At 36.1% G+C, this 25,363-nt stretch overlaps 1 protein-coding gene across 1 annotated transcript in view; it reads right to left on the reverse strand.

Annotated features, from left to right (window-relative positions):
• The window catches only part of LOC118587053 (pleckstrin homology domain interacting protein), a 118,839-nt gene that overhangs the window by 90,879 nt on the left and 2,597 nt on the right, over positions 1-25,363 (reverse strand). Inside the window, exons 5-6 of the mRNA XM_036192660.1 lie at positions 10,320-10,470; positions 10,133-10,231 (exon numbers count right to left, since the gene is read on the reverse strand). Coding sequence (XP_036048553.1) covers positions 10,133-10,231; positions 10,320-10,470 — 250 coding nt within the window. The remainder of the gene's footprint in view (positions 1-10,132; positions 10,232-10,319; positions 10,471-25,363) is intronic.

Genomic DNA, 25,363 nt, shown 5'->3' on the forward strand with positions numbered 1-25,363 from the left:
GCAAGTCCCCAATTAAATGCTTTCACTTAGAGTTGCCTCAGTCATGGCATCCCTTCACAACAGTAGACAGTGACTAACACAGAAGTTGGTTACAAGAGTAAGGTGTTGCTCTAAGAGGCCTGACCATGCTATTTAGCAGAGGGAATATGGAAGACTTTGGTTGGGACTTTGGAATAAACTGGTTATGCTTTAAGTGGGGCTTAATGGACGATCATTATGAGAACATGGAAGACAATACAATGCAAAGGGCAATTTGACATGTGAGGACCCAACTCAAGAAGTTCCAGAAGGAAGGAATATTAATAAGTGGCCTAGAGACCAATTTTATGATATTTTGACAAATAATATGGCTGCTTTTGCCCTTGTCCTAAATATTTGCCTGAGGCTAAATTGAAGAGTTTTGGATTAATGACCTTAGCAGAGGAAATTTCAAGACAGCCTAATATGGACTGTGTGTGCGGTTATTAGTGGTCATGCTTAGGCCGATCTATAATGAAAAGGTGCACGCTGAACAAGGAAAAACAAAATGTACAGTGTGAGGAGAAAAAGAACACGAGGAAGTGTAATGGAGCTGAGTCCTGTGCTCAATGAGGTAAAAAGTTGAAAGCAAAGCCTGATGAAGAGTTGCCTGGGTCATGATGTCTCTTCACAGGAATCCAAGAGTGACTAAGACAACTTCTAAAGACTTCCTCCCACAAATAACTAACCACCGTTATCTAGCCTTTCAATTCTACTCATTCTTTTTTCTATTAAACTGTGATTAACAATTATTATAGGCTAATCTACGTCATTACTAAGCACTTTAGTTTTATAATTAATGGCATTTTAATGTTTCTGGTTATTTTTCATTATACGTCTATTTTAAAATATTTTATTCTTGAGTATTAACTAATTTTGAAGAAATTAATAAGTAAAAATATTTGCTGCAAGTCTCAGTTTGGAATTTGCTGATAAAATGACATCTTTCATTATCAAGTTCCTCTATCTGGATCAAATTTTCAATGCAGATGATTGTCTATACACTTCAGCAACGTCACCTCAGTTTCTTTTACTCTACAGGCATCAGTGTACCGAGTCCATGAGGAAGGAAAAGCGCACATGCGCAAGCACACAGAAGAGCATCTAAGGTCATCTTGGTAACTACATTTTCAATGACAGTAAAAATTACACATGGCAAAAACCAACAACTAAGTACTAAAGCAGAAATACTGTTTCTCTCTTAAATGGTTAGACTTTTTCTCCTTTTGCAAAGTACTTAGTAAAATGTACAAGAATTCAGGTAAAATTGTAAGAAATTACCCAAGTCCTAAGATCAAAATTAACCACAATTTTAAAAAGAACTTTACAATGACTAAAACATGTGATGGACTACTACCTATTCTCACATAGGACAGCTGTTTCCCCCTAAAACATCAGAACTGGAGGGCCCAGAACTACACATTTACAAAGTCAAAGCCTGATGGATAATCAGCCTAAAGAATACAAGAAGAAATGCAGCTGCAGGTTACAAACCTGGGGAAACAATTTCTGTGAAAGAACACTTAGAAGAGAAGAAAATGAAGAGGCAAAATATCTAACTTAGAAAGTATTTTGGTACAATTGGAGGAACCCAAGTCTTTTTTTATACAAAATAAGTACTCAGATAAGAAACATTGGGGTATTTTAGCAGAAGGTTGTTTGAAATAATGTATATTAATTTTATTACCCTACCTTGCCTAATTTAATTCTGTGACTATGGTTTAAAAACACTTAGACTTAAAAAGTTTCCTAGTATCCTCTAAGTAAAATGTTAACATAAGATTTATAACAATAAACACCAAAATGTTTCCTAAATTAAAACAAAAAAGAATGAACTACGAATAATCTGTAACTAGGTTTCATTTTAATCTCCATAACATCAAGAAACTTTGTAAATATAAGGCTTACAATCAATATCTGTAAATTAAAGACTATAGAAATCTATGAATCGATGAAACTAAATTTTAATTTGTACAACAAAGTGATAAAAAACCTAAATGAGAAAAAAAAAAGAAAGAAAAAAAATTATCATGTGTCCCATCTTTAATGTTAATGAAATAATTCTGTATTTCTAACCAAACATTCAGAGAGCACTTTCTCTAAACAAATACTTGTCTTTACAGGACAATAGTGACTTCAGAATTTCTATCATACAAATATACTGTATGGTCTAAAGTATTTAATGTCAACATTTACATAAAATGTTATTTCAAAGAACCACAAAAGAGTTCTAATAAAAAGATGTATGACAGTGGCAGTCAAAAACAACTGTGTGTGTGTGTGTGTGTGTGTGTATAAAAAATATATTGAAAAAAATGACTAAAGAAGGAAGAAGGAAGAAAGCAATCAACATCTAGTCATTATAGCTAGAGAGGCTCATGGTAAAAGGACTTCAGTAATGTAAAATCTGGGCTAAAAAGATGGTCCAGTGGCTAGACACCCTTGCCCGGACCCTCTGGAGCTCCATCCTCAGGGTGGAGTGGGGAACTAACTCCTACTTGTCCTCTGACCTCCACAGGAGCACTGTGGCACAGGTGCAACCACAAAAATCATTATATTTTTTAAACCTTAAATATTAGCAGATGAACTTAAATAATGCTGAAAAATGTCAATGTACCGCATCTGGAAATGATGGCTCATAATAGGTATATTTACTGAGTGTTTGCCTGCATTCTAGAAACTACTCAATGCAGTAGTTTCTTATATATATTATCTTTACCATAAGAAACTATATGCCTCATCAGAAAGAAAACTGAAAGTAAACTGTAATGGTCCCAACACTATGGTGCTTACATCAACACTGAGAAAAAAGACTGAAAGGAAATATTCCAAACTATAAGCATATAACCAATTACACTGATTTTTTTTTTAACCTTTTCTCTTATTTTCCAAGCTTTCTCCTACTGGGCACATATCTTCTATAGTGTCTAAAAAGATTAACTTAAATCCAAAGCTTGATAGAAATATAGAAATACTTATGATTCAATCACAAAAAGCATTAAAAAAATAAGCATATTAAAGCCAGGCGGGTGGTGGTGCATGCCTGTAATCGCAGCACTCGGGAGGCAGAGGCAGGTGGACCTCTGTGAGTTCGAGGCCAGCCTGGTCTACAGAGCTAGTCCAAGACAGGCTCCAAAGCTACAGAGAAACCCTGTCTCGAAAAAACAAAAGCATATTAAAGAATATGAAAATATATTATGCTACAGAAAATGCCCACTGCCGATTTCACATGAACTGAAAATTGATATAAAGAATTCACATACTGGTGGACACACTATAACCCCAGAATAAAGGAGACTAAGGCAAAGAAAGTGCAAGCGTTAAGGCTAGTGTAGGGCTCCATCATAAGACAACACCTCAAAAAGCAAAATCAACAACAAAACATTGCTTAAAAAATTGTCACATATTCTGATTTGTAAGCCAGAAGATAAATGCAACAGGCCCTCAATTTTGGCTGTTGCAGGATATTTGATCACACTGTGTGAAAATGTATCACTGTTTAATTCTGACTGGCTTAATAAAGAGCTGAATGGCCAACAGCTAGGCAGGAGAGGATAGGCAGATTTCTGGGGAGAGAAACTCAAGAGATGAATCTAGGTACAGAGGAGATGCCAGTGAGACACAGAACAAGTTGAACTTACAGTACGAAGGTTAAAAAGCCATGTGGCAGAACTCAGATTAAAAGAAACAGGTTAATTTTAGTTATAAGAGCTAGTTGGGAACAAGCCTAAGCTAAAAGCCAAGCTTTCATAATTAATAAGTCCCCATGTTATTATTTAGGGGCTGTTGGCCCAAAACAAAGTCTGACTACATTTGGTTTTAAATAAGTTTGATTTATAAAATCTCTCACTGAGTGGCTGGCTCAGTGGGTAAAAGGTCAGCAATGCATACATAAGGACCTGAGTTTGAACCAGGGCACCCACATACACGCTAGACATGATAGCCTCAGTGCTGAAGAAGCAAAGACAATAATATCCACGAGACTTGCTGTCAGCTGAGCAAAATCAATGACCTCTAAAGTTCAATGAGAGATCCTAACTCAAGAAATGAGGTGAAAAGCAACAGAGTATGACATATGACTCTATTTCTGGCCTACACATGTGTATACATGGATTTGTACCTGCACAGACATACATTGATAGGAATACTCCCCACCCCACCACACACACAAATTCACTGTGCTTTTAAAACCAAAGAAAGATAGATCGAGATAGTTAGTTACGTTCTATTTTATTTACAAAGAAAGATTTAAAAGGGAAAAATCTAATTCACTATAGAAGCATGAAAATTATTGAGGTTACGATTAATAAGTAGTTATATTACATTAGCAGAAAATGACAACCTAAAAACCCTAATTTGAAGGCCAGATAGCATGAGGAAAATATTTCAACATGATTTGGTTCATTTCTACAGCCACCACCTAGAGCAGAACAAGATAGATCACATAATTAACAGCTCCAACTTCAGCCAAAGATGATGATTACAGTATTAAAAAGACAATCCCATAATCAGTTTCATAATTAAGAGAGGTAATGGGGAATAGAAAATGAAAATAATCTCTTGGACAATAGAACAACCATGAAAGCTTTTCTCCTTATTTTACTAATGTAAATAAAAGGACTGGTACACTTAGGAGTTAAATCCTCACAAGTTGAGTTTTAGTGTTCAGTTGTTTTACTTTAAAAAAAAAAAAAAAGCAGATTTAGTAAATACTTTAAGAGATGAACAATGTCTAAAAAGCAAGAAGTAGGTGAAATTTCAGGCAGGAAGAAATGATAATCCTAAGAATTATGCAAAAAGTTTCATGAGCCAAGTAGATAAGGAATAAAATGAAAAAGTAAAGATAATGACTATATTATTACTAGAAATGGTATTTCTTTCCCCTTTACTAGAAATGAATTTGATGCTACTTCAACCAGAAAATACTACAGTAGAACAATACTTTTAAATTTTAAGTACTGGCAAAAAGTTTACTTATTTTAATAAAAATTCTTTACAAATTTTAGTGCTTGGCCAGGCATGGTAGCACACACCATTAATCCCAGCTCTTGGGAAGCAGAGGCCGGCAGATCTCTAAGTCCAAGGACAGCCTGATCTACAAAGTGAGTTACAGGACAGCATTCTACACAGAAAGTTCCTGTCTCCAAAAAAAAAAAAAAAGAAAAATTTAGTTTTTGTTTGGTGCTGAGGATCAAACTTAAAACTACCTTTAAATGTCTACCCTTAAAACACTATATAGGGCCGGGTGATGGTCGCGCACGCCTATAATCCCAGCACTTGGGAAGCAGAGGCAGGTGGATCTCTGTGAGTTCGAGGCCAGCCTGGTCTACAGAGATAGTCCAGGACAGGCTCCAAAGCTAGAGAAACCCTGTCTCGAAAAACCAAAAAAAAAAAAAAAAAAAAAACAACAACAACAACAAAAAAAAAAAAACACCACTAAATAGTTTTTCTCTATGTCAAACATCCCAGTCATTTAACTTTGAGTCAACCAACATATTTACAAAGCTCACATGAGCCAAGTGTGGACAATAGGATATTAACAGAGAAAAGAAGTGGTACTTACCTTGTGGAGACTGAGTCTCGAAAGGAAGAAAGATAGGAAATAAGGGCTTACAATGTTGCTGTGTGATTTTTTGTTGTTGTTGTTCTTTGTTTTTTTGTTCTGTTTTGTTTTTTGTCGGAGCTGAGGACCAAACCCAGGGCCTTGCACTTGGTAGGCAAGCACTCTACCACTGAGCTAAATCCCCAGCCTGTGAAATATTATTTTAACTGGGCAAAGATGGGTTACATTTGTTTATGCTGTGGAATATTACTTTAACTGTGTAATAGTGTGTTACATTTGCTGTGCTGCATTTGCTTAACGATGTAAGGATGTGTGCTTAATGATGTAAAGATGTGTTTCATCTGTTTCAGCTTGCCTGCCCAAGGCACCTGAGTGATCTAATAAAAAGGTGAACAGCCAATAGCTAGCAGGAAAGAGATAGGCGGGGTTAGCAGGTAGAGAGAATAAATAAGAGAATCTAGGCTTTTGAGAAGAACAAAGAAAGAAGAGAACAAGGAGGAAGAGGGGGACATATCCAGGGCCAGAAACCAGGCAGCCGCTAGTCAGCCAGACAAAAGAAGCAGTGAAAGCAGGATGTACAGAAGGAAAAAATACAAAGCCCTAAGGCAAAAGGTACATAAAGAGAAACAGGTTAGTTTTAAGTTGAAAGAGATACCCAGAAACAAGCCTAAGCTGGGCCAAGCATTCATAACTAATAAGTCTCTGTGTCATGATTTGGGAGATGGTTGGTGACACAAAAGAAAAAGCCTGGTACAAACAACTCTTTAGCTTTCTGCAGGCCCACATGGAATGCCAAAATGATGTTGGCTATTTTTGCTCTTTTGGAGGGCTTGCCACCCAGTTCCCCCACCCCCTCAAAACACACACACACACACACACACACACACACACACACACACACACACACACACACAGTTATTCTGCCTGGCCTTACCTTGCCTTGTTCCTTGCCAGCTTTCCTTAAATTATCCCATCTACCTTTTGCCTCTGGGCTTTTTCACTGTCTTACTTCTGTAATCTTACTTTCACTCTTACTCTGTGGCTGGCCCTAGCGTCCTCCTCTCCTTGTTCTCTTGCTCTTTCTTCTTTTCCTCCCAGATTTCTCCTTCTATTTATTCTCTGCCTGCCAGCCCTGCCTATCCTTTTTCCTGCCTCGCTATTGACCACTCAGCTCTTTATTAGACTATCAAGTGTTTTAGAAAAGCTAAATAACACAGCCTCACAGGATTAAAGAAATGCAACACATCTTTGTATCATTAAACAAATATTCCACAGCACAAACAAATATAACATAGCTTAAAATAACATTCTACAACCAAACAATGGTATTATCAAATAAAGGTATAGATTGGGAAATTATAGAACATTCATGCACACACTACACACAAACAAAATTAATGCAATAAAAACAAAATTTAAGAAGTCAGTTACAGAGCTGGACAAGGTGGTAGAGGCTTGTAATTCCAACTCTGCAAAGTCAGCCTGAAATGCACAGTGAGAACCTATCTCAATAAAAAGGAACAAAGAAACAAGAAAAAAACAAACACAGTAAGTCTTGTATGATTAGCACACAAAATAGTAAAGAACAAGTGTCAGGAGAAAAAAATTAAAGAGAGAAGATGTGGCAGATGCACTTTCACTAAATTCCAGTGAAAATGAGTTTAAAGTGTTCAGGGAGAAATGCATAGAATAATGTAAGATTTGCTCTGAGATAATTTCTTGTGACTTTCTCACTTGGTAGCAATGAAAATGAAACTGGAAAGGATGCAACTAAAAGCAAAAGCTGATTTAGTGAAACAAATCCAATTATTCAAACTACAAAATTTGGGGCTAGGGATTGTAGCTTTGTTGGTAGAGTTCTGATGCATCCACGAAGCACTAAGCTCTATCAGGAGATAAACCAGGTGTGGTAAGGTACACACCTATAATCTCAACTCTCAAGAGGTAAAGGGAGGAAAATCGCAAGTTCGAAGTCATCCTCAGTTATAAGTCTAACACATGAAGATTCCTACAATTTTCTTAAGGAACCGAGTATCTGATTTCAAATTTGAGCACTTATCTGACAATATGTAAACTTGAAAGAATATACCATGCTTCATTATTTCTACAGTTCTTATACTAAGGCACACTTCCAACAAGTACCATACTCAAATAATAAATGGACATAGCCAGTATGTTAATGCATAGATAATGTCACAGAAGTAAAAGAGTACTTACTATATAGTCGATATATAAGACAAATGCAAAAGCTGCAAACCAAAGCCACCAGAGAACACACTGAGTTTGTTACGACGTCTACAAATCGGTTTCTTCGTTAATAAAAGGGGTCTCTTACAGAGCTGCTATAAAGTGCAAATGGCACCATTGGTTCTACAAACTCAACACCATTTTACACTAACAATTACTTATATTGGCTGTCCCTAAGCAATCAAAGCATTATGTGTTATAAAAGTAAATTATTTTATGGGAGGCTATTTGACTACATTGAGTCTTACTGGAGGAGCTGAATAAAGCACTAGTATCTATATAAAATCTACTCAAATCCTAATCAAAGGATTCTTGAAGAAACTGAAGAAGTCAAAGGCCTAATGAAAAGATGACAGTCTGTTTCATTTACAAAGATGAAAACCCAACATCAAACTCAATAATCACTACGGGAAAGAAAATACATGGTGAGAATGGAAAGGAGAACTGGTAAGTACATCCTAATTAGTTTAGTTGCTTGTCAGATACATCGTGGGATAAGGGAATCTTTTATCTCATCTATAACTTAAAAATAAACTTAATAATTATTTACTAAAGAAATGAAAATGTAACTTTTAAAAGAATTATTTATTTATTTTATAGATGAGTACTCTGTCTGCATGTATGACTTTATGCCAGAAGAGGGCATCAGATTCCACTAGAGATGGTTGTGAGCCACCATGTGGTTGCTGGGAATTGAACTCAGGACCTCTGGAAGAGCAGCTGGTGTTCTTACCCACCTAGCTATGTTCCAGTCCCTGAAAACACAACTTTAAAAGCACTAAACTCCCTATGGAAATAGTTATTTTCAAAAAATTCACTCCTTTGTTTTGTCAATCGTAACTTGAAATTGAAATTTAAACAAAAGAACTTTGGTATAATGCAAACACATCTTATAAATCTTTAAGAGCTATCCTCCTATTTTATAAAAGAAAAAAAAATAAAGGGAAAAAATGAGCTTGAAGGGGCAATATCCTTTTCTCTTTATAGAAGACAGAAAAAAGAAAAAATTTTAAAGTTAACATTGTGCCAAATGGAAATGAGAAATAAATTTAAAGAAAGATAAATTAAGAAACAAATGGCAATATAAAAAGAAAATAGCTAAGTATGAAATGACTAACCACAAACTGTAAAAACTGTTATGCTACTATGATGAAAAAAGCACAAGAAAATGAATAATGAAAGAAAACAGCTACTAAGAGAGCAGGCTGTAATGAATGTGCTTAGGTGACGAGCACTATGGACAAGTAAGTACAGAGGGACCAACTATGAACTGAAGGGAAGAAAAGAATAACAATGAAGAGGGAAAAATTGATCAATAGGAAAAAGCTGTATAGCATAATTTACATAAGATTAATATTAAAATGACATTAAATCTTACCAATAAAAGATAAATAAGCAAAATATAACCAATTATGATTATGTATCATGAAAATATCAAGATAGCTTTGAAAAACAAGTAAGAGAAAATGACTCAGAATACATCACAGGAAGAAAAAAAATTGTAAACAGAAAAGAGGGTAACAGACTAAATAAAAAAAAAGTCCTTCATTTCATTAACTGAAGTTCTACAAAGAAAAAATAATGAAGCAGACATTATTTTAAAATAATGAGAATTTTTCAGCTTCACTAAAAGATACTAGGCAGGAGAGCGCACATGCGAAAAGAAGCTGGGACTGACATGAGATCTCTAAAGCCAGGAGCTGACATAATGCTAAAGAAACGAATACCTCTAAAATGTCATCATTTACCTTCGTGTATTTCTTTGGGAAGAGCAAAGGTAAAGTCACAAAAATTAATATTATAGTGTTAGACAATGTACTGGAAGGGAGAAAGGTAGAAGACAAGGTCAAGATGTCTAGTCTTGAGGGTGGTCTATTAATTCACAAGACAATGTCTAGTAGTAATAGAGATGATAGGTTGTGTCTATAAAGCAATTCAAGAGGAAAACTTATTTGCAAATTTGTTCTCTTTGAAACTTTAGACAAAAAATATGCAATGCTTAACCAAACTAGTTGTTTACTAACATTACAGCTAACTGGAATTATGATACTAATTAAACATAATAAAATTTTTAATAGGGAAGTTTTAAGAAAAAAACATTGAAATGCCAATAATTTACAATTATACATTATGTTTATTATTAAAACTATTTACATAAGAAAAATCTGAGAGGTTTTTCATATTTGAATATTGATATACATAGTATATGCATTATATAAAGATCTCTGACATCATAATAACTAAAAACTTTATTTTCAATAGTTTTTAGCTAGAGGATATCACAATATAGTAAACTCAACTCACCAATGCTAGGCGGGCTACCATAGTTAACTGGAGACTCTGGTGGCCTTCCACAATGTAGTGCAGCCAGAGCAGATCCTTTCCATACCACATGCTTGCAGCCTATCAAAACATACATTTTATGAATACAAAAATAAAATATAAAAACTAAGAAAAAGAAAGTCTAAATTGTAAAAGAAAATATTCCTACTTTTATTTGTACGTAGCAAGGACTGTCTCCCAGCTCCTAATAAAGTTTGCACTCCAGGAACACTCTGAGGAATTTCTTGCTCAAGAAGGGGTCCTAGTCGATGACAGATCTGCAGCAAGTGATCAGGTGCAAGATGTCTGTAATACTTCACCTATTATGTAAAAACAGACAGAGGCACCTATTATGTCCCAGACAACAGTCTCAAAGATTACAATCTGTTTAGGCTAGCCAACACTGTTTTCACTCCAGAACAATGTTCAGATTTTATTAAACCACTGAATTCACAGAACCAAGTTGCCTATCATTTAGTATACTAAGGAAGAAAAAGTTGCGATAAATTAATGTAAACTAAACGGAGTTAAGTTCTATAAATTAACATGCTGGCCAATGCCAACACTAAACAATGATAAACATACAGTTTCAGAGCAGAGAGTACAGCTCAGTTCGTAGAGCTTGTCTAGAATGCATAAGGCTTTGGATTTTTATCTCTAACACTATATACCTTTAACACTATAGATGTGGTGGTCCACACATATAACCCTAGCAATACAGAGGGACAGATGCTCCACTGTGTAAAGTTGGGGCCAGCCTGGGATGGAAACTCTGAATATCCCCCACCTCCATAAATACATACACACACACACACAGGCTTTGGAATTTCAAAACCTTAAAGAAGCAACAACAACAACAAAAAAAAAACCCTGTAAAATCCATGTTAAGAAACTGCTACTAGCTGGGCAGTGGTGGTGCATGCCTTTAATCCCAGCACTCAGGAGGCAGAGCCAGGTGGATCTCTGTGAGTTCAAGGCCAGCCTGATCTACAGAGTGAGATCCAGGACAGGCACCAAAGCTACAGAGAAACCCTGTCTCCAAAAAAAAAAAAAAAAAAAAAAAAAAAAAAAAAAAAAAAAAAAAAGCTATTATGTCTCTAGAATAATTAAAAATTAAAGACAATTAGTATGTTTAGATTCTCATTATAAAAAGTTTAAGGGTATTTAATATACTCTATGCTAACTTTTGTTGTTTTTAGAGACAGGCTTTCTCAACTATGTAGACCATATTGGCCTCAAACTAAAAGATTGCCTGCCTCTGCCTCTGCCTCTGCCTCCCAAGTGCTGAGATGAGATTAAAGGTCCACCATGCCCTGCTATGTTTTTAATTTACCAAAAACCTTGAAAAGGGGTGGGGAGGGAGGCAAAATTCTAATTGTTATATCAAACAAGTTTCAACAGTAAAATAAGCTAACTACTATAATAAGATGAACCACATAAAGAACTCCACACCACTAATTTATATCAACATTTGAAAGCATAATGTTCATTCTTTTTATTATTTCATCTTTTTTTTTTTTTTTTTTTGGTTTTTCGAGACAGGGTTTCTCTGTGTAGCTTTGCGCCTTTCCTGGAACTCACTCTGTAGACCAGGCTGGCCTTGAACTCACAGAGATCCACCTGCTTCTGCCTCCCGAGTGCACCACCACTGCCCGGCAATTTCATTTTTTTAATAAATACTCACAAAATCCAAAATGAATTAAATTAGAACAAGTATATACTACCTTCCACTTTACATTTACCTCCCAAAGTTATGAAATATGTCCTATTGTAGAAAGTAACCATTCAAGTAAGGTGCTCTTCAAACATGTGCTAAGAACCATGATGACTCTCTAGGTAAAAATCATAATAAGAATGAAACATTTTCCCTGCCATTTTCTGTCTGCAGTAGTGGTTTCCAGAGGCCACATACACAACTTATCACGACAGAGTCAACAAAGACTAATGGTCTACGTAAGGCAGCTAGTAAAGATTCACAAAAAGGTAAATAAAAAAGCCCTTTCCCTTAAATTTGTTTTGAAAAGTTCTAACATCGATGTTGCCTGTAATAACATGAAATTAGATTAGTATCCTGGTGTCTGATAGGTTTTAGTATATGAAAAAGTAATGGCAGCCACAGTAGAGTACAACACACATTAACAAAAGAATGCAGTAATTTGTAGTGTTGAGAAGGGGGCTTGAGCCCAAGTCTCAAAGTATTTGGGGCCTTAAGCCTAAGTTTCAAAGTATTTTATCAATTAGGCAATCTTAATATGAATTTCTTAAATAATACTGAGGGCCATGTAAATAGATAAATCCTTTTATTATATCTCATATCATCTGTTATACTTTTTATTTCCCCTTCTCAGTGCACGCAAGAGAAGCAAGACAAGAATTCTACCACCGAGATACACCTTTACGTTTTATTATACTCTGAAGACTAGCATACATATTTTTAAAGTTGGCTAATAATCATCCTTCTAACATGAAGCCAGTAACGGAAATCTTACTCCAGAAGACATTCCTGTTGTGAAGATAACTTGGGAGTCATACTGTCACACTGATAATTAAAAACAGCGGTCTAGAATAGATATATTTAAATGGTTAAAAAGGCTTGGCAGAATGATTATCTTTAGAAAGAGAGGGACTTAATAAAATATGCATTACAAAGGATGTACAATATACTCCCTTGGCCAGTGTCAGTAAAGCCTCTCAGACTCCAGAAAAATCTGTTTTTAATTTTGCTCAACCCATAATTTCCCTAACTTGTTTAGCTACAGCACCACTTTCTCCCTAGTATCTGTCAGACTCAGAAAATACTTTAAGAAACACTAATGATGCCCGGTGGTGGTGGTGGTGGTGGTGGTGGTGGTGGTGGTGGTGGTGGTGGTGGTGGTGGCGGCGGCGGCAGCGCACTCAAGAGGCAGAGGCAGGTGGATCTCTGTGAGTTTGAGCCATCATGGTCTACAAAGCGAGTTCCGGGACAGCTAGGACAGTTACACAAACAAACCCTCTCTCGAAAAACCAAAAAACAAAGAAACACTAATGAGTAGTAAATTATCTTTAGCATTTATAAGGAAACATAACAAAATAATTTTTTAATTATATTTATACTTTACTATGATAAGCCCCAGGAAATTCTGGATTCTGTGTACAAGGTGACTATAGTTAGCAAAGTTATCTGAATAGCTCCAAAGATTTTGAATGTTCTTACCACACAAAGATATGATACAATGTACATATATCTAACATTGCACTTTACCTCATAAAGAATTTTGTGTTGGGTTGGGGATTTAGCTCAGTCGTAGAGCACTTGCCTAGCAAGCGCAAGGCCCTGGGTTCAGTCCTCAACTCAAAAAAAAGAATTGTGTGTCAACTGAAAATATAATTAAGCCTAAGAAGATGGCTCAGCAGGTTAAGAGTGCCGGTTGAGCAAGCATGGGGAGTGGAGTTCAAATCCCTAAGGCCACAGGAAAATCCAGGAGTATACATGCCTGTAACCCCAGCACTGAGGACATGAGACGGAGAATTGCTGGGGCTTACTGATGGTTAGTCTAGTGACAGATCAGTAGAAGACCCTGTCTCAAAGGCTCAGAGCACTAATACAGAGTGATGGAGCCGAACACCTGCTAACATACATGCACATGCAGACACACACACCTTAAGTTATAAAGGCCTGGAATATTTATAAGGTGCCTTTTGGATCAAAACTTAAAACAATTATTGCTTTAAAAGATTTTTTTAAATTCGTGTGTGTGTATGTGTGTGTGTCCATCTGTCCCCAGTGCCTGCAGAGACAAGAAAGCATTCGGGATCCAGAATTACAGGGGTTATGAGATGCCTGAGGCAGGTGCTAGAATCTCAACTTAGGTCCTCAGCAAGAGCTACAAATACTCAAACACTGAGCCATCCCATCTCTCTGGCCCAAATGTAAGTATTTTAATGTGACCTCTGAAACTGCTCAAAATTCCTTTCAGTTTTTTATTTTAGCAAAGTGAAGTTTATAATGGCCTTGTTTTAGAATCTGTAGGCTGAATACTTTTTCAAGTAGTAAGACTGGTAACCTTTTCTACAGATCTCTACCTTTTAGTAAAATATTATGAATCTACTTTGACTAAAGCTTTCTTTGATAATGTAGAATATTCCAATTTTTCAAATTCAACTTTCACTTTCAAGTTAGAAGAGACATTCAGTTCTTAAATGCTCTGCTTTCTCCATTTTCTGAGATATTAAATATAGAAACTGACTTGTCTACTGGAAATCTTTTTCTTTACCCACCCACTTCCACACCTCATTTTCCTCCTGTCTATGCTTCACTGCCTTCTGTGAGCTGTTACACTACCTTAGTCCCTTTTTACACACCTCTTGTTTACGTTTCAAGTTTTCCCTGGTCACCCTTGACATTTCAAAGTATGTATATTAATTCTTAATAAACCTTTATACTTTCAACCTCAGTAAGAATCTAATGGTAACTATAATCCTCGTAAGAAATCCATTCTATGCCTCTCTAGCAGGGATTTCAGAAGACATCATGCTATATTGAATCACTGACCAACTAATTTGTCTGTGTCCCATGTAAGACATAGGATTAGACTGGTTTACCTGTCTACTAGGTACCTAACAACTTGAGGGGGGTTAATAAATGATTATTTAGATAAATGAACATGTTAACAAAGACTTGCCGACTTCGTCATTACCCAATACTGAAAACATTTTATTAGCACCTACTCTAGCACATAAAAATAGAGAAAACAAAATAATGTTTGACTTTATGTACTCTAGTGCTTTATTCTAGTGGTTTCAAACATTTTTCAAAGCCATAGAAAATTCCTCAAATAAAATTCTAAATGAAACAGGAAGGTACAGATACACCCCTTTGTCATCTATTTATGGGGAGATCTTTGTTTTCTCTCCATCAAATCCCTAAAGCTACAACTGAACCTACTCCACTCCTTAGCACAATTGTTCCCCTTAATATATAAGATCTAAATCCTCTGCCTATGCTATGAATCCTAACGTGATTTCAAAGAAACCCCAAACTATAAGCTAGTCCTCCTCATGTTTAATGTTCTTTTCAACTACCTCCTTCCTGTTCATGTGACATCTATTTAAATATCCTCAAGTTCTTAGCAAAACCCCCATTTCTGCCTCACTTGTTCTCCACCCCCTCTCAGTTTAATCATCCAGACGGATTTTTAGTCTTTGCCTCCTCAGAAACATGTTTTGTTGTTGTTTTGATAGCTCATTATCAGTCCGTCGTCCCTCCCCCCCCCCCCCCCCCCCCGTCAACAACAGTTTTCAGTCGAATGAATCACAAAAAAAAAAATTAAGAAATGCTCAAGTGGCCGGGCGGTGGAGGCGCACACCTTTAATCCCAGCACTAGGGAGGCAGAGGCAGGTGGATCTCTGTGAGTTCGAGGACAGCCTGGGCTACAGAGCTACACAGAGAAACCCTGTCTCGAAGAAAAAAAATGCTCAAGTATTTATTGGGGGGGGGGCTTCTAAAATATCCACTCTATGACTCAAGCTGTATCACTTTTTGAGATGCTATTTTAGAAATGGAAGGCAAGTAGGGCATTGTTAAGAGTTTAGAGGCATTAAGACAGAGTGAAAGTGTTATTACTATTGGCTACGGTATTGGATACACTAAACCACATGTGATGTCCTTAGCACTGCATCTGGTCTAAGCCTCAACAGTTACTTTAATTATACTCCAAGTTACACATTACATATTGACTCATATTGGAGAAAAAATACAATAATAAAAATAATGACATAGAATGTAATATGCCCACATACATGTACACAAATAAGCAAGTGTGGGGAAAACTGGGATCTAAGTAAGATCACACTGTATCAAAGTCATTATCATCATGATTTCACAAAAGGTTCATACTGGACCTAGGCTCCCTCTATTTTTCTTACTTGTGAACCTACAAGTACTTTAATATAAAATTCTACTATAAGGTAATGTTGACAGTAGATTTCTAAGATTATTTTTAAAATAAATACAGAAGTACCAGAAAAACAAAAGCCTCATTGGGGTTCACCTTAACTTCTGATCTTTTTTTTTTGGGGGGGGGGGGTTCGAGACAGGGTTTCTCTGTGTACCTTTGGAGCCTGTCTTGGATCTTGCTCTGTAGACCAGGCTGGCCTCAAACTCACAGAGATCTATCTGCCTCGCTCTGCCTTCTGAGTGCTGGGATTAAAGGCATGTGCCACTGCCACCCAGCCTTCTTTTATTTTATTTTTTTTTTAAATCTATATCTTAATGTTTCTATCACCATCTAGACTTGGTTTCCAAGCTATTCTCTGGCTTTCCTCTATCTGTGGATCCATTCCTTCTTACAGGTTCATTCTCTTCTACCTAGCCACAAGTAGTAAAGCTCTTTGAGGTCCTAGTTGTCAGAACCCAAATCCACACATGATTTCTCTCTTTGGACAATTCTATGCTAATTCCCAAATTTACATGTAGTCTTAGCCTTGGCCATTCAACTTCCTCAGGACACCTGGAATCCTAGGAGTCTCTTTAAGAACTCACTTGGAAAACTGTAACCATGGACCTTCATGTCAACACTCCGCACAAAATGCTGCAAAACAGGGACTGTCAATACCAATTAGGCAACCTTAAAAGCCAGAAGCACTTTACCACAGCAATCAATGTTTACTGACCCTTTCCCCAAAGAATGGTCCATAGGTCTATAGCAATGTTTCTCACATCAGGGTCAAAGCTTCTCTGAAAAACAAGCTCTTATTTCTTTTTCCACTTTGATCAAACTCATATGTGTATCACTTCTTTCTCAGATCACATATAAGAAATATTTCTAGAATTATTAACTACAATCTGAATGGTATAATCATTTGAGAATATGAATTGCAGCATATTAGGAATAAAAAGAAAAAAAAAAACCTAAGCTGGATGGTTGGTTAATCTGCATCTTTGGGTAAACCAAGCTGTTTCTGAGTAGCATGCTATACTGGTCAGTTTTTTGTCAACTGGACACAAGCTATGTTATGCAAGAAGAGGGGCCTCAATAGAGAAAACACCTCCATTACACTGTATACATAAAGTATAAACATATGTGTCTATAAATAAGTCTTGATTAGTGATCATGTTCTTGACTGTTGCCAGTTCCGGGACGTCTCAAGAGCTCACTTGGGTGGTGCAGCCCTGGGCGGTGTCCTGTGTGGCAGAAGAAGAAGAAAACAGACAGAGCCAGCCCCGGAGAGTAAGCCAGTGCACTCCTCCCCGCTTGTTCCTGCTCCTGCCTCCAGGTTCCTGCCTGCCTTAGGTTTCGACTCTTACTTCTGTCAGTGAAGGACTGTAACCTGAAGTTGTTAAGATAAAATATCCCTTCCTCCCACAAGAAGCTTTTGGTCATGGTGTTTATCACAATAGAAAAGCAAACTAAGATACAAGCTATTCAATATAAGCAGCTATCCCTTCTAGAGAAAACGTTTGGCAACCATCGGAAGGTAGTGTTAAAGGGTAATTGGGTGCTGGAGAGATGGCTCAGTGATTAAGAGCACTGGCTGCTCTTCCAGAGGTCCTGAGTTCAATTCTCAGCAACCACATGATGGCTCACAGCCATCTACAGTGGGATCTGATGTGCTCTTCTGGCCTGCAGGCATACATGCAGAGCATTCATTCATGGGGAAGAAAAAAAACCACACACACACAAACACACACACACACACACACACACACACACACAAGGTGTAATCAGTAAGATGTTCCTATGAGGAAAGTGAAAGCCACTGATTTCCACTAGACATACTGTGATTAGGAACCTCTCTTACTCAGCCAGGCAGTGGAAGGGCACACCTTTAATCCCAGCACTTGGGAGATCAGCCTGGTCTACAGAGCAAGTTCCAAGACAGCCGGGGCTGGCTACACAGAGAAACCCTGTCTCAGCAAACCTAAAGTACTTCTTACTCAACTTTTAAAGAAAAGGTCAGCAGCTCAGAAGACATCTCAAGTCAAAGTAGCCAGGCATTCTACTGGCAATGGGAATGGAGAAAGCACTAAGTCCAAGTGTCCTCATCATCATATAGAAGGCATCACTAACTTACTATTTAAACCACCTGATGTTCTTGGCACTGCACATCAACAGTCAACTGTTACTTCAATTATACTCCTAACACATACTACATGATGACCCACATACTGGGAAGAAAACTTGTCTAACCCAGGAAATTGTTTAGGGTATCTTTATTTGTTAAACTTTCGTGCAGGCGTACACTGCACATTGGGCACATCTCTCCGCAGGGCTCCCACCCGCTATTTCTCATCCCTCTCCACTCCCACTGGTCCTTTTGTCTCCTTGTCAGTTTCACTTCTAGGTTCATGACATACACACAAGACTGATATATCAATACAAAACCCAGCGAATTTCCACTGTGACGTTAGCTCCACAGACTCATTCCAATTACTTGGTTTGCTTACATTGACCTAAAAATGTCCTTCCTTTAGCAAATCAATACTTATGAAAATGAAGTTCAGCGTTGATGGTTTAATTAAAATACTCACTTCATATTCATTCTTTCCATGTGACTAGACCAATAAACTTTGTCAGATCAAAAGGGCTAGTTATTTCTGCTCTCTATATTTTGCATTACAAAAGGCCAGTTGAATGGAATACAACTCTCATTTTTCCAACTATTCTAGAATATTAAAAAAATTACAAAAAACTAATCATAAAAACACCAAAACTTTAAAACTAAGTTTCAAAACTTCCAAATTTATAAGCTATTATAATTTTTTAACTATGTGTTAAATTTTATCTATAATTTTTAAAGCTAGTATGTATTTTCTAAGTAACTTTTACTAGCTTCTCCACAGAAAAACATGTTGGTGCCAACTATTTTTCAAAATTTAATCTTTTAAAGATTAAAGATTTACAAATAAATGCAAGGAGACTCTACCTATGTCATAGGTAAAGGAAAGGTAAAATTTGTTCAAGGATTTATCTTCAGAAAATAGGAAACAAATTAATCAAGTCCAGGTCTCCAGATTCCAACACTGTTTATAGTATTGTTTCCTTCTCAAAACTTTAGTTTTCCCCAATAATTACACAAGCTTGAGCATTAAAATTTAATAGAACCTATAAATCAAATTTTCTAAGTTAGGTTAATTAACTTCAGAATTCTTAAATTTTCATCATTTCTTTGTAAGATGCTTAACAGTTAACACAGACAGAACTTTGCCAGTATGTCAATTAAAGAAAATGGCAATACAAACATTTTATTCACTTAAAATCTGATTGTTTTGCTTTAAAAAAAAAAAAAAACCCTCTTCAGATTCCTCCCTACAGCAAAGTGGGGTGCTCTATTCATAGAGTAACACACTGAGTTTTTAAAATCAAGTATTTGCTCTATACAATAAATTCTCTCTCAAACATATTAGAGTATGAATCTGATAAAGATACTTTCCAATAAAAAAAAAGTCCTTAAATTGCTTATTCTTAAAAGTATCAACGTAAATAATACTAACAGAACAACCAGTTTCATTTTTAGCTGTTTTAGTTTCCAGTACTCAAAATAACTATCACCTAACATCTAGAGATAGAGTGAAGTTTCAGACATGTGTTTCACCAAGCTGCCTACAAACTAGTGTTTCTGCACTCCACAAGTAAACTAGAGTCAACTGACTCCGCTTACAGTAGTTATTTCTTGCCTTGTTACACTAGAACCCTTCCTAAGGTATATACATGCACTCCAGCCATGACAGAAACTCAGGACATCATGTCATGACAACTGTAAATATGTACAGAATACACACACTCTTTAGTACTGCTTCTGTTACATGCTACCATCATCTGTAAGGCCATGGATAACTTAGATGACAAATCTCATTAGTTTCATTTTTAACTAAGCAGAAGATATACCAAACTACGCTGCTACTTAGATTTCCTCAATATCAAAACTTCTCATCCAACCATCCGTGAAAGCTCAAAGATTGTACATGCATGTGTACTAACTAAAGGTAGACTTAGACAAGCAATGACTGCCTCGTATGCATAATCAAAGTTACATAAGTGACTGTTCTCTATCCGTTTTTGACTTACAATCTTACATTCTCAAATTCCATAAATAAAAATTAAATTTTCCCCATATCATAGAATACTTACACCTTTGTATAATCCACATGCTCAATACCTTATTAATTGCAAACTTACTAACTTTCACTTTCACATATTAATTCTACAAAATGGATTCTCAAAAATTTTTTCAAAGAAATTTAACTTTCATGAATTGTTCATGTCACCAAAATATCCTCTCAAACAAAATATGAAACTAAAAACATGGTAATTTAGGTTTTTTAAATTTGATAGCCCTTATCACTTTTAGATATAATTATGAAAGTAAATTAAAATTCCTAATTAGATGGTAAGTTTTTTATGTCCAATGTACTCATATAATGCCTGATCTTCCTGAAGTCAATACAAAATAAACTAGGAAATTATTTTATTATCTGCTAACTCAAGGCCAGGTAAGTTAATTTTAACATATTGTTCTGAGAATCCTAAAATACACATAAGAAAACTACTTGTAAGAATGAATTCACCCATTAGGTTACTACTCAAAATAAACTGCCCATGTGTTAAAAGCTCTCCAGGAACAGGCAGTCACAAAACTTGGGACAGAGAAAAACGCCTGCAGGTAAAGAATTTCCAGATGTTAATCAACAAAGACAAAAACTTGCAGACAATCTTAACAAAGAACCTCTAGATGGATTAAAAACTTGACAGTATTTATTTAAGCTAAAACTACCCCAAGAATATTGTGAATTTGAATTATTAAATTGCTTGGAACACATCTTGAAATAGATAAGAACAACACATGTGACAAGTCTCACAAACCACCCTGGCTTTAAATTCCACAAACTTCTGAACAAAAGGAGCCAATGCTAACACTCAGGCTCTCTTTACCTACTCCAAAGTACCATACAATCTTCCAGAAAAGAAAAAGCTTCATGTATCAGTTCAGGATTGTACTGTCCTCTTCATTTTTCATTGTTTTTCCTTCTCTCCGCACTGAGAACCAATCCCAGACAGGACCTCACTCATACCAAGCCAGTGCCTGACTACATAGAGAGCTCCAACTCCAGCCTCAGTTCAAGATAACTCACCATCCAAACATGTAATGTTTGCTATCTCACCGAAAACCACAGCAAAATCAACAGCAAAAAGTCTACAGACCTATCCACAATACCCAAGAAATTATTTATTTTACATTAGCTGACCTTTTTTCTATTTCTTAGTGTTATTTCATCTTCAAGTCTAAAAAGTATATTAGCAGTACTTTCTAAAGTTTTAAAGTAGCTTTTTTTAGAAAGTATTGCTAGGCTGAGAAAATTATGAGGACTTGTATCTCAAACAGAAATGCTTTCCGTATGGAAAACTTTACACTGCCATAGTTCTACAACCTTTACTAATGTCACTATGGCTGCCAGAGCAAATCCAATCCGACACCAATTACCACTCCAGCCTTTTAAGGTGGATTTCTCATCATCAGACCATTTTAGATATTAGCAAATAAATGGATGCCTCTGACACTCCTGTCTCAGTCATATAAACCACCACCATGCAGTTAGAAAAGGAACAATTCCACTACCCCTTTATACCACATCAGTTTGCAATGTGAGTATTAAGAATCTAATGTGGATTTATTTCATTTAAAAATTTATAGGGCTGGGGGATAAAGTTGGTTAAGTGCGTGGGTTTGGTACCCAGAACCCATGTTAAAAAATACCAGGCATCCACACTTGTAATTAATTCTAGCTCTGGAAAGACAAACAGGTAGATAGATCCCTGGTACATACTGGACAGTCAAACTCACCTAACTAGGAGAGTTGTAGGTCAGTGAAATTATCTGGAAAGAAAAAAAAAAGGAAAGAAAGAAAAAGAAAGTAGGTGGTGCCTGAGGACCACCATCTCAAGGGTGTCCTGATCTCCACAATCACACATGCATAAAAACCCACATTTACAAGAACACATATAAATTTTATAAATGAATCCAATTTTTTAAAATGATACTAAGTACCAACAGAATCGCACATATTAAAAGATGAAGTTTCAGTCCTTTAGCACATACTGTTTCCTTTTTACCTAACACATTTTATCCCTAATTATAACCTTAAATCATTTTAAACATCCAGTTTTGTGAACTACCAAGCTAAGCTTATTTATTTGAAACTCTTAAAAGAGGACAGATGAAATTCATTATGTACATGTATTGAAAACTGTCAAAGAATTTAAAATTAAAGGAAAAAAATCCCCCACAAAAGCCTTGTAATGCTACCAATACATATATACCTCCTCATATGCTCTCTTTCAAAGTATCTTAATCCTAGTTTAAGGACATCTCATGTTATCACTTTCCTTAAGTGCACCTCTAAGTTTAATTCCATGACTCATTTTAATCAGCATACTCTAAATACATGTATACCTAAAACATATACATATTTGAGTAAATTCTATTCATGGCCCCTGTATTCATCTCTCAATTTGAAGCTACTAATAACTTAAACCAAAGTGAAAAACACAGAAATCATACAGCAATGAAGAGGTATTCTACAATTCGGCTACTATCTCAAAACCCTTCATCTTTATAAGAAGAAATGTACTAGAATAACTCAGTTGTCAACCTGACACACCTGGGAAGAGGAACTGCCCCAATCAAAGCGGCCTGGGCCAGGTACTGATGAGGATCTAGCTCACTGTGGGTGGTACCCGGTCTAAGCTGTGTAAGGAAAGTAGCTAAGTGAGCCAGGGAATAAGTCAATGAGCAGTGGCACCCATGCCTCTACTTCAGTTCCCGCCTCCAGGTTTTTGACATGAGCTCCTGCAACCTCCCTTAGGAAGGGATTTTGATCAGGGAGTTTTAGGATGAAATAACCCTTTCCTCACCAAGTTGCTTTCCATGGGGATTTTTATGCCAGCAACGGAAACCAAAGTAGGAAAACCACCAAAGAATGGTGCTATGCAAACTGGCATGATTTCTACAAGCATAATTTTCCACTTTGGAAAACTAAACTCCAAAGATGAAGGCTAAGAACTTAAAGACAATACACTGCTATTTCTAACTCAAAAATCATACTTCCAGATAATTTTCAATCCATGCTTTTACATATGGTTACAAATAACCAAGAGAAATTACAGTTTGCCCATATCACCTGCAAGCTATCATCAGAGTTTAAAACAACAAACCACATCTCCTGACTTACAATTCTTTCACTTTGACAAAAAGATATCTAGTAAGATACAATCAGTTTAAGGAAAGAAAAGTATGATTTTTTAAAGCAAAATTATATCATTTTAACAAATTAACAAAACACTAACTCTAGTGAAAAAGAACTTGTAAGAAATAATGCAATCAAACATCCCAAGTCTGGTGAAAATGCTTTAATAATCTGCTTTAGTAGCTAATAAAATAGCAGTCAGGACTAATTAAGGAGACAAGTGGGAAGCAGAACTAAAAACTCAACAAACTGAAAGATATGAGTTAAGAAGTGAGCCAAGTGGCTCATGCCTATAATCCCAACACTTGGGAAGCTGAGGCAGAAGACAGGCCATCCGACTACTGTAAGGCTGCAGCTAATTCAAGACCACCTTGGGATAAGTAGAATCCCATAGAAAAAAACTGAAAAGACTGTCAAAAAAATAGACCTCTTATTCTATAGAAATTTGGCTGGACTGAAGATGCAGCCAGCTCAGTTTTGAAGGGCTTATCAAGCATGCACAGAGCTCCTTGATTCATTTCCTAATACTGCATAAACCACTCAGTAATTCCAGCATTCTGGGAGTGGAAGCAGAAATTCAAGGTCAACTTCAGCTACATGGACAGTTCAAGGCAAGCCTATCGTTAAAATAAATAAATAATACTTTTTTGGCTTAGTACTTGGCTTCATGTAAAAGAATTCTGAAGAATACGTGAAAAATGTCCTTTACCTTAAAAAAAAAAAAAATTACAGGTTAACAAATATAAACTCTGAATAAACTTAAATCAGTCCTCAAAACAATTTTAATGTCCTATCATATTCCATTCACCTTTAAAAGAACATTTTAAGTGTTTGCCCAGATAATAATCCATCACATCCTTAATAGCAAAGACAAAATTCTCAGCTTATGAGAATCCCCTTTTTTAATCATTTATATATACTGTATCAATTTTACTTTTCTTAACTTATAAAACTTCCAAAACCCCACTAAACACTCCATTTTCCTCTGGACCAAAACTGAAATCATTGCAATTCTATTCATAGACTATCAGTGCTGATCAATACTTATTTTTAAACTCACTAAGTACAAATCTACATCTTCCTAAAGATTTTCTAGAAAATTCCAATTTCACATTAATTTTTCCACTTAAAATACTGTTCAGTTTCTTGGTTACTATACCAACAAACTATTTCCAGGTAGAAGTAGAAACTATTGAAACTACATTTTTACACACCAAATAATTTTAAAGCAATTTTTGTTAATTCAATTTGATATACAGAAAGTAAAACTTTAAGCCATGAGATTAATTAAGACAACAGACTATACAAGAGATTTTGCATGTGCTTACCAAAACATAAAATTTTCAGATCTGCCAGGCAGTGGTGGCACACGCCTGTAATCTCAGCCCTTGGGAGGCAGAGGCAGGTGGATCTCTGTGAGTTCGAGGCCAGCCTGGTCTACAGAGCTAGTCCAGGACAGGCTCCAAAGCTACAGAGAAACCCTGTCTCAAAAAACAAAAACAAACAAACAAAAAGATTTTTAAAAAAAATTTCAGATCTACTAATATGCTCAGAAACCTGGCAATCAAAATGTTTTTAAAGCTAACTAAAATGCAATTAAAGTGAGATAAAGATCAATCATATTCTCACACACCTCAGCATATAACTTGATGGATACAAAAGCACTTCCAAGGGTGCCTTGCATCCAGCAGGCTGTAAACACTGAATAAATAAAAGAGCAATAATCAACTCCAAGTTCCAGGAGGAATTTCCACCTGTCTTACGAGTAAAACCATCGTTGACTACAGAGATTAAAAAAACTCTTCAAACAAGAAAAACTACCTTCGTGTGCCTCTTGGTAAGTAGCACACTAACAAAGGCAATTTAAGAAATTTGAAAACCATGAATAGCTCATTTTACTAATATTTGAGCAATGAGAAAGAACCCCCTCTAAAATTAAATTAGGTCTAAATTTAAATCTGCAGTAGTGTTTTCACTAGACAAACAAAATT

Source organism: Onychomys torridus, chromosome 7, assembly GCF_903995425.1.
Source record: "Onychomys torridus chromosome 7, mOncTor1.1, whole genome shotgun sequence".
Taxonomy (NCBI): Eukaryota; Metazoa; Chordata; class Mammalia; order Rodentia; family Cricetidae; genus Onychomys; species Onychomys torridus.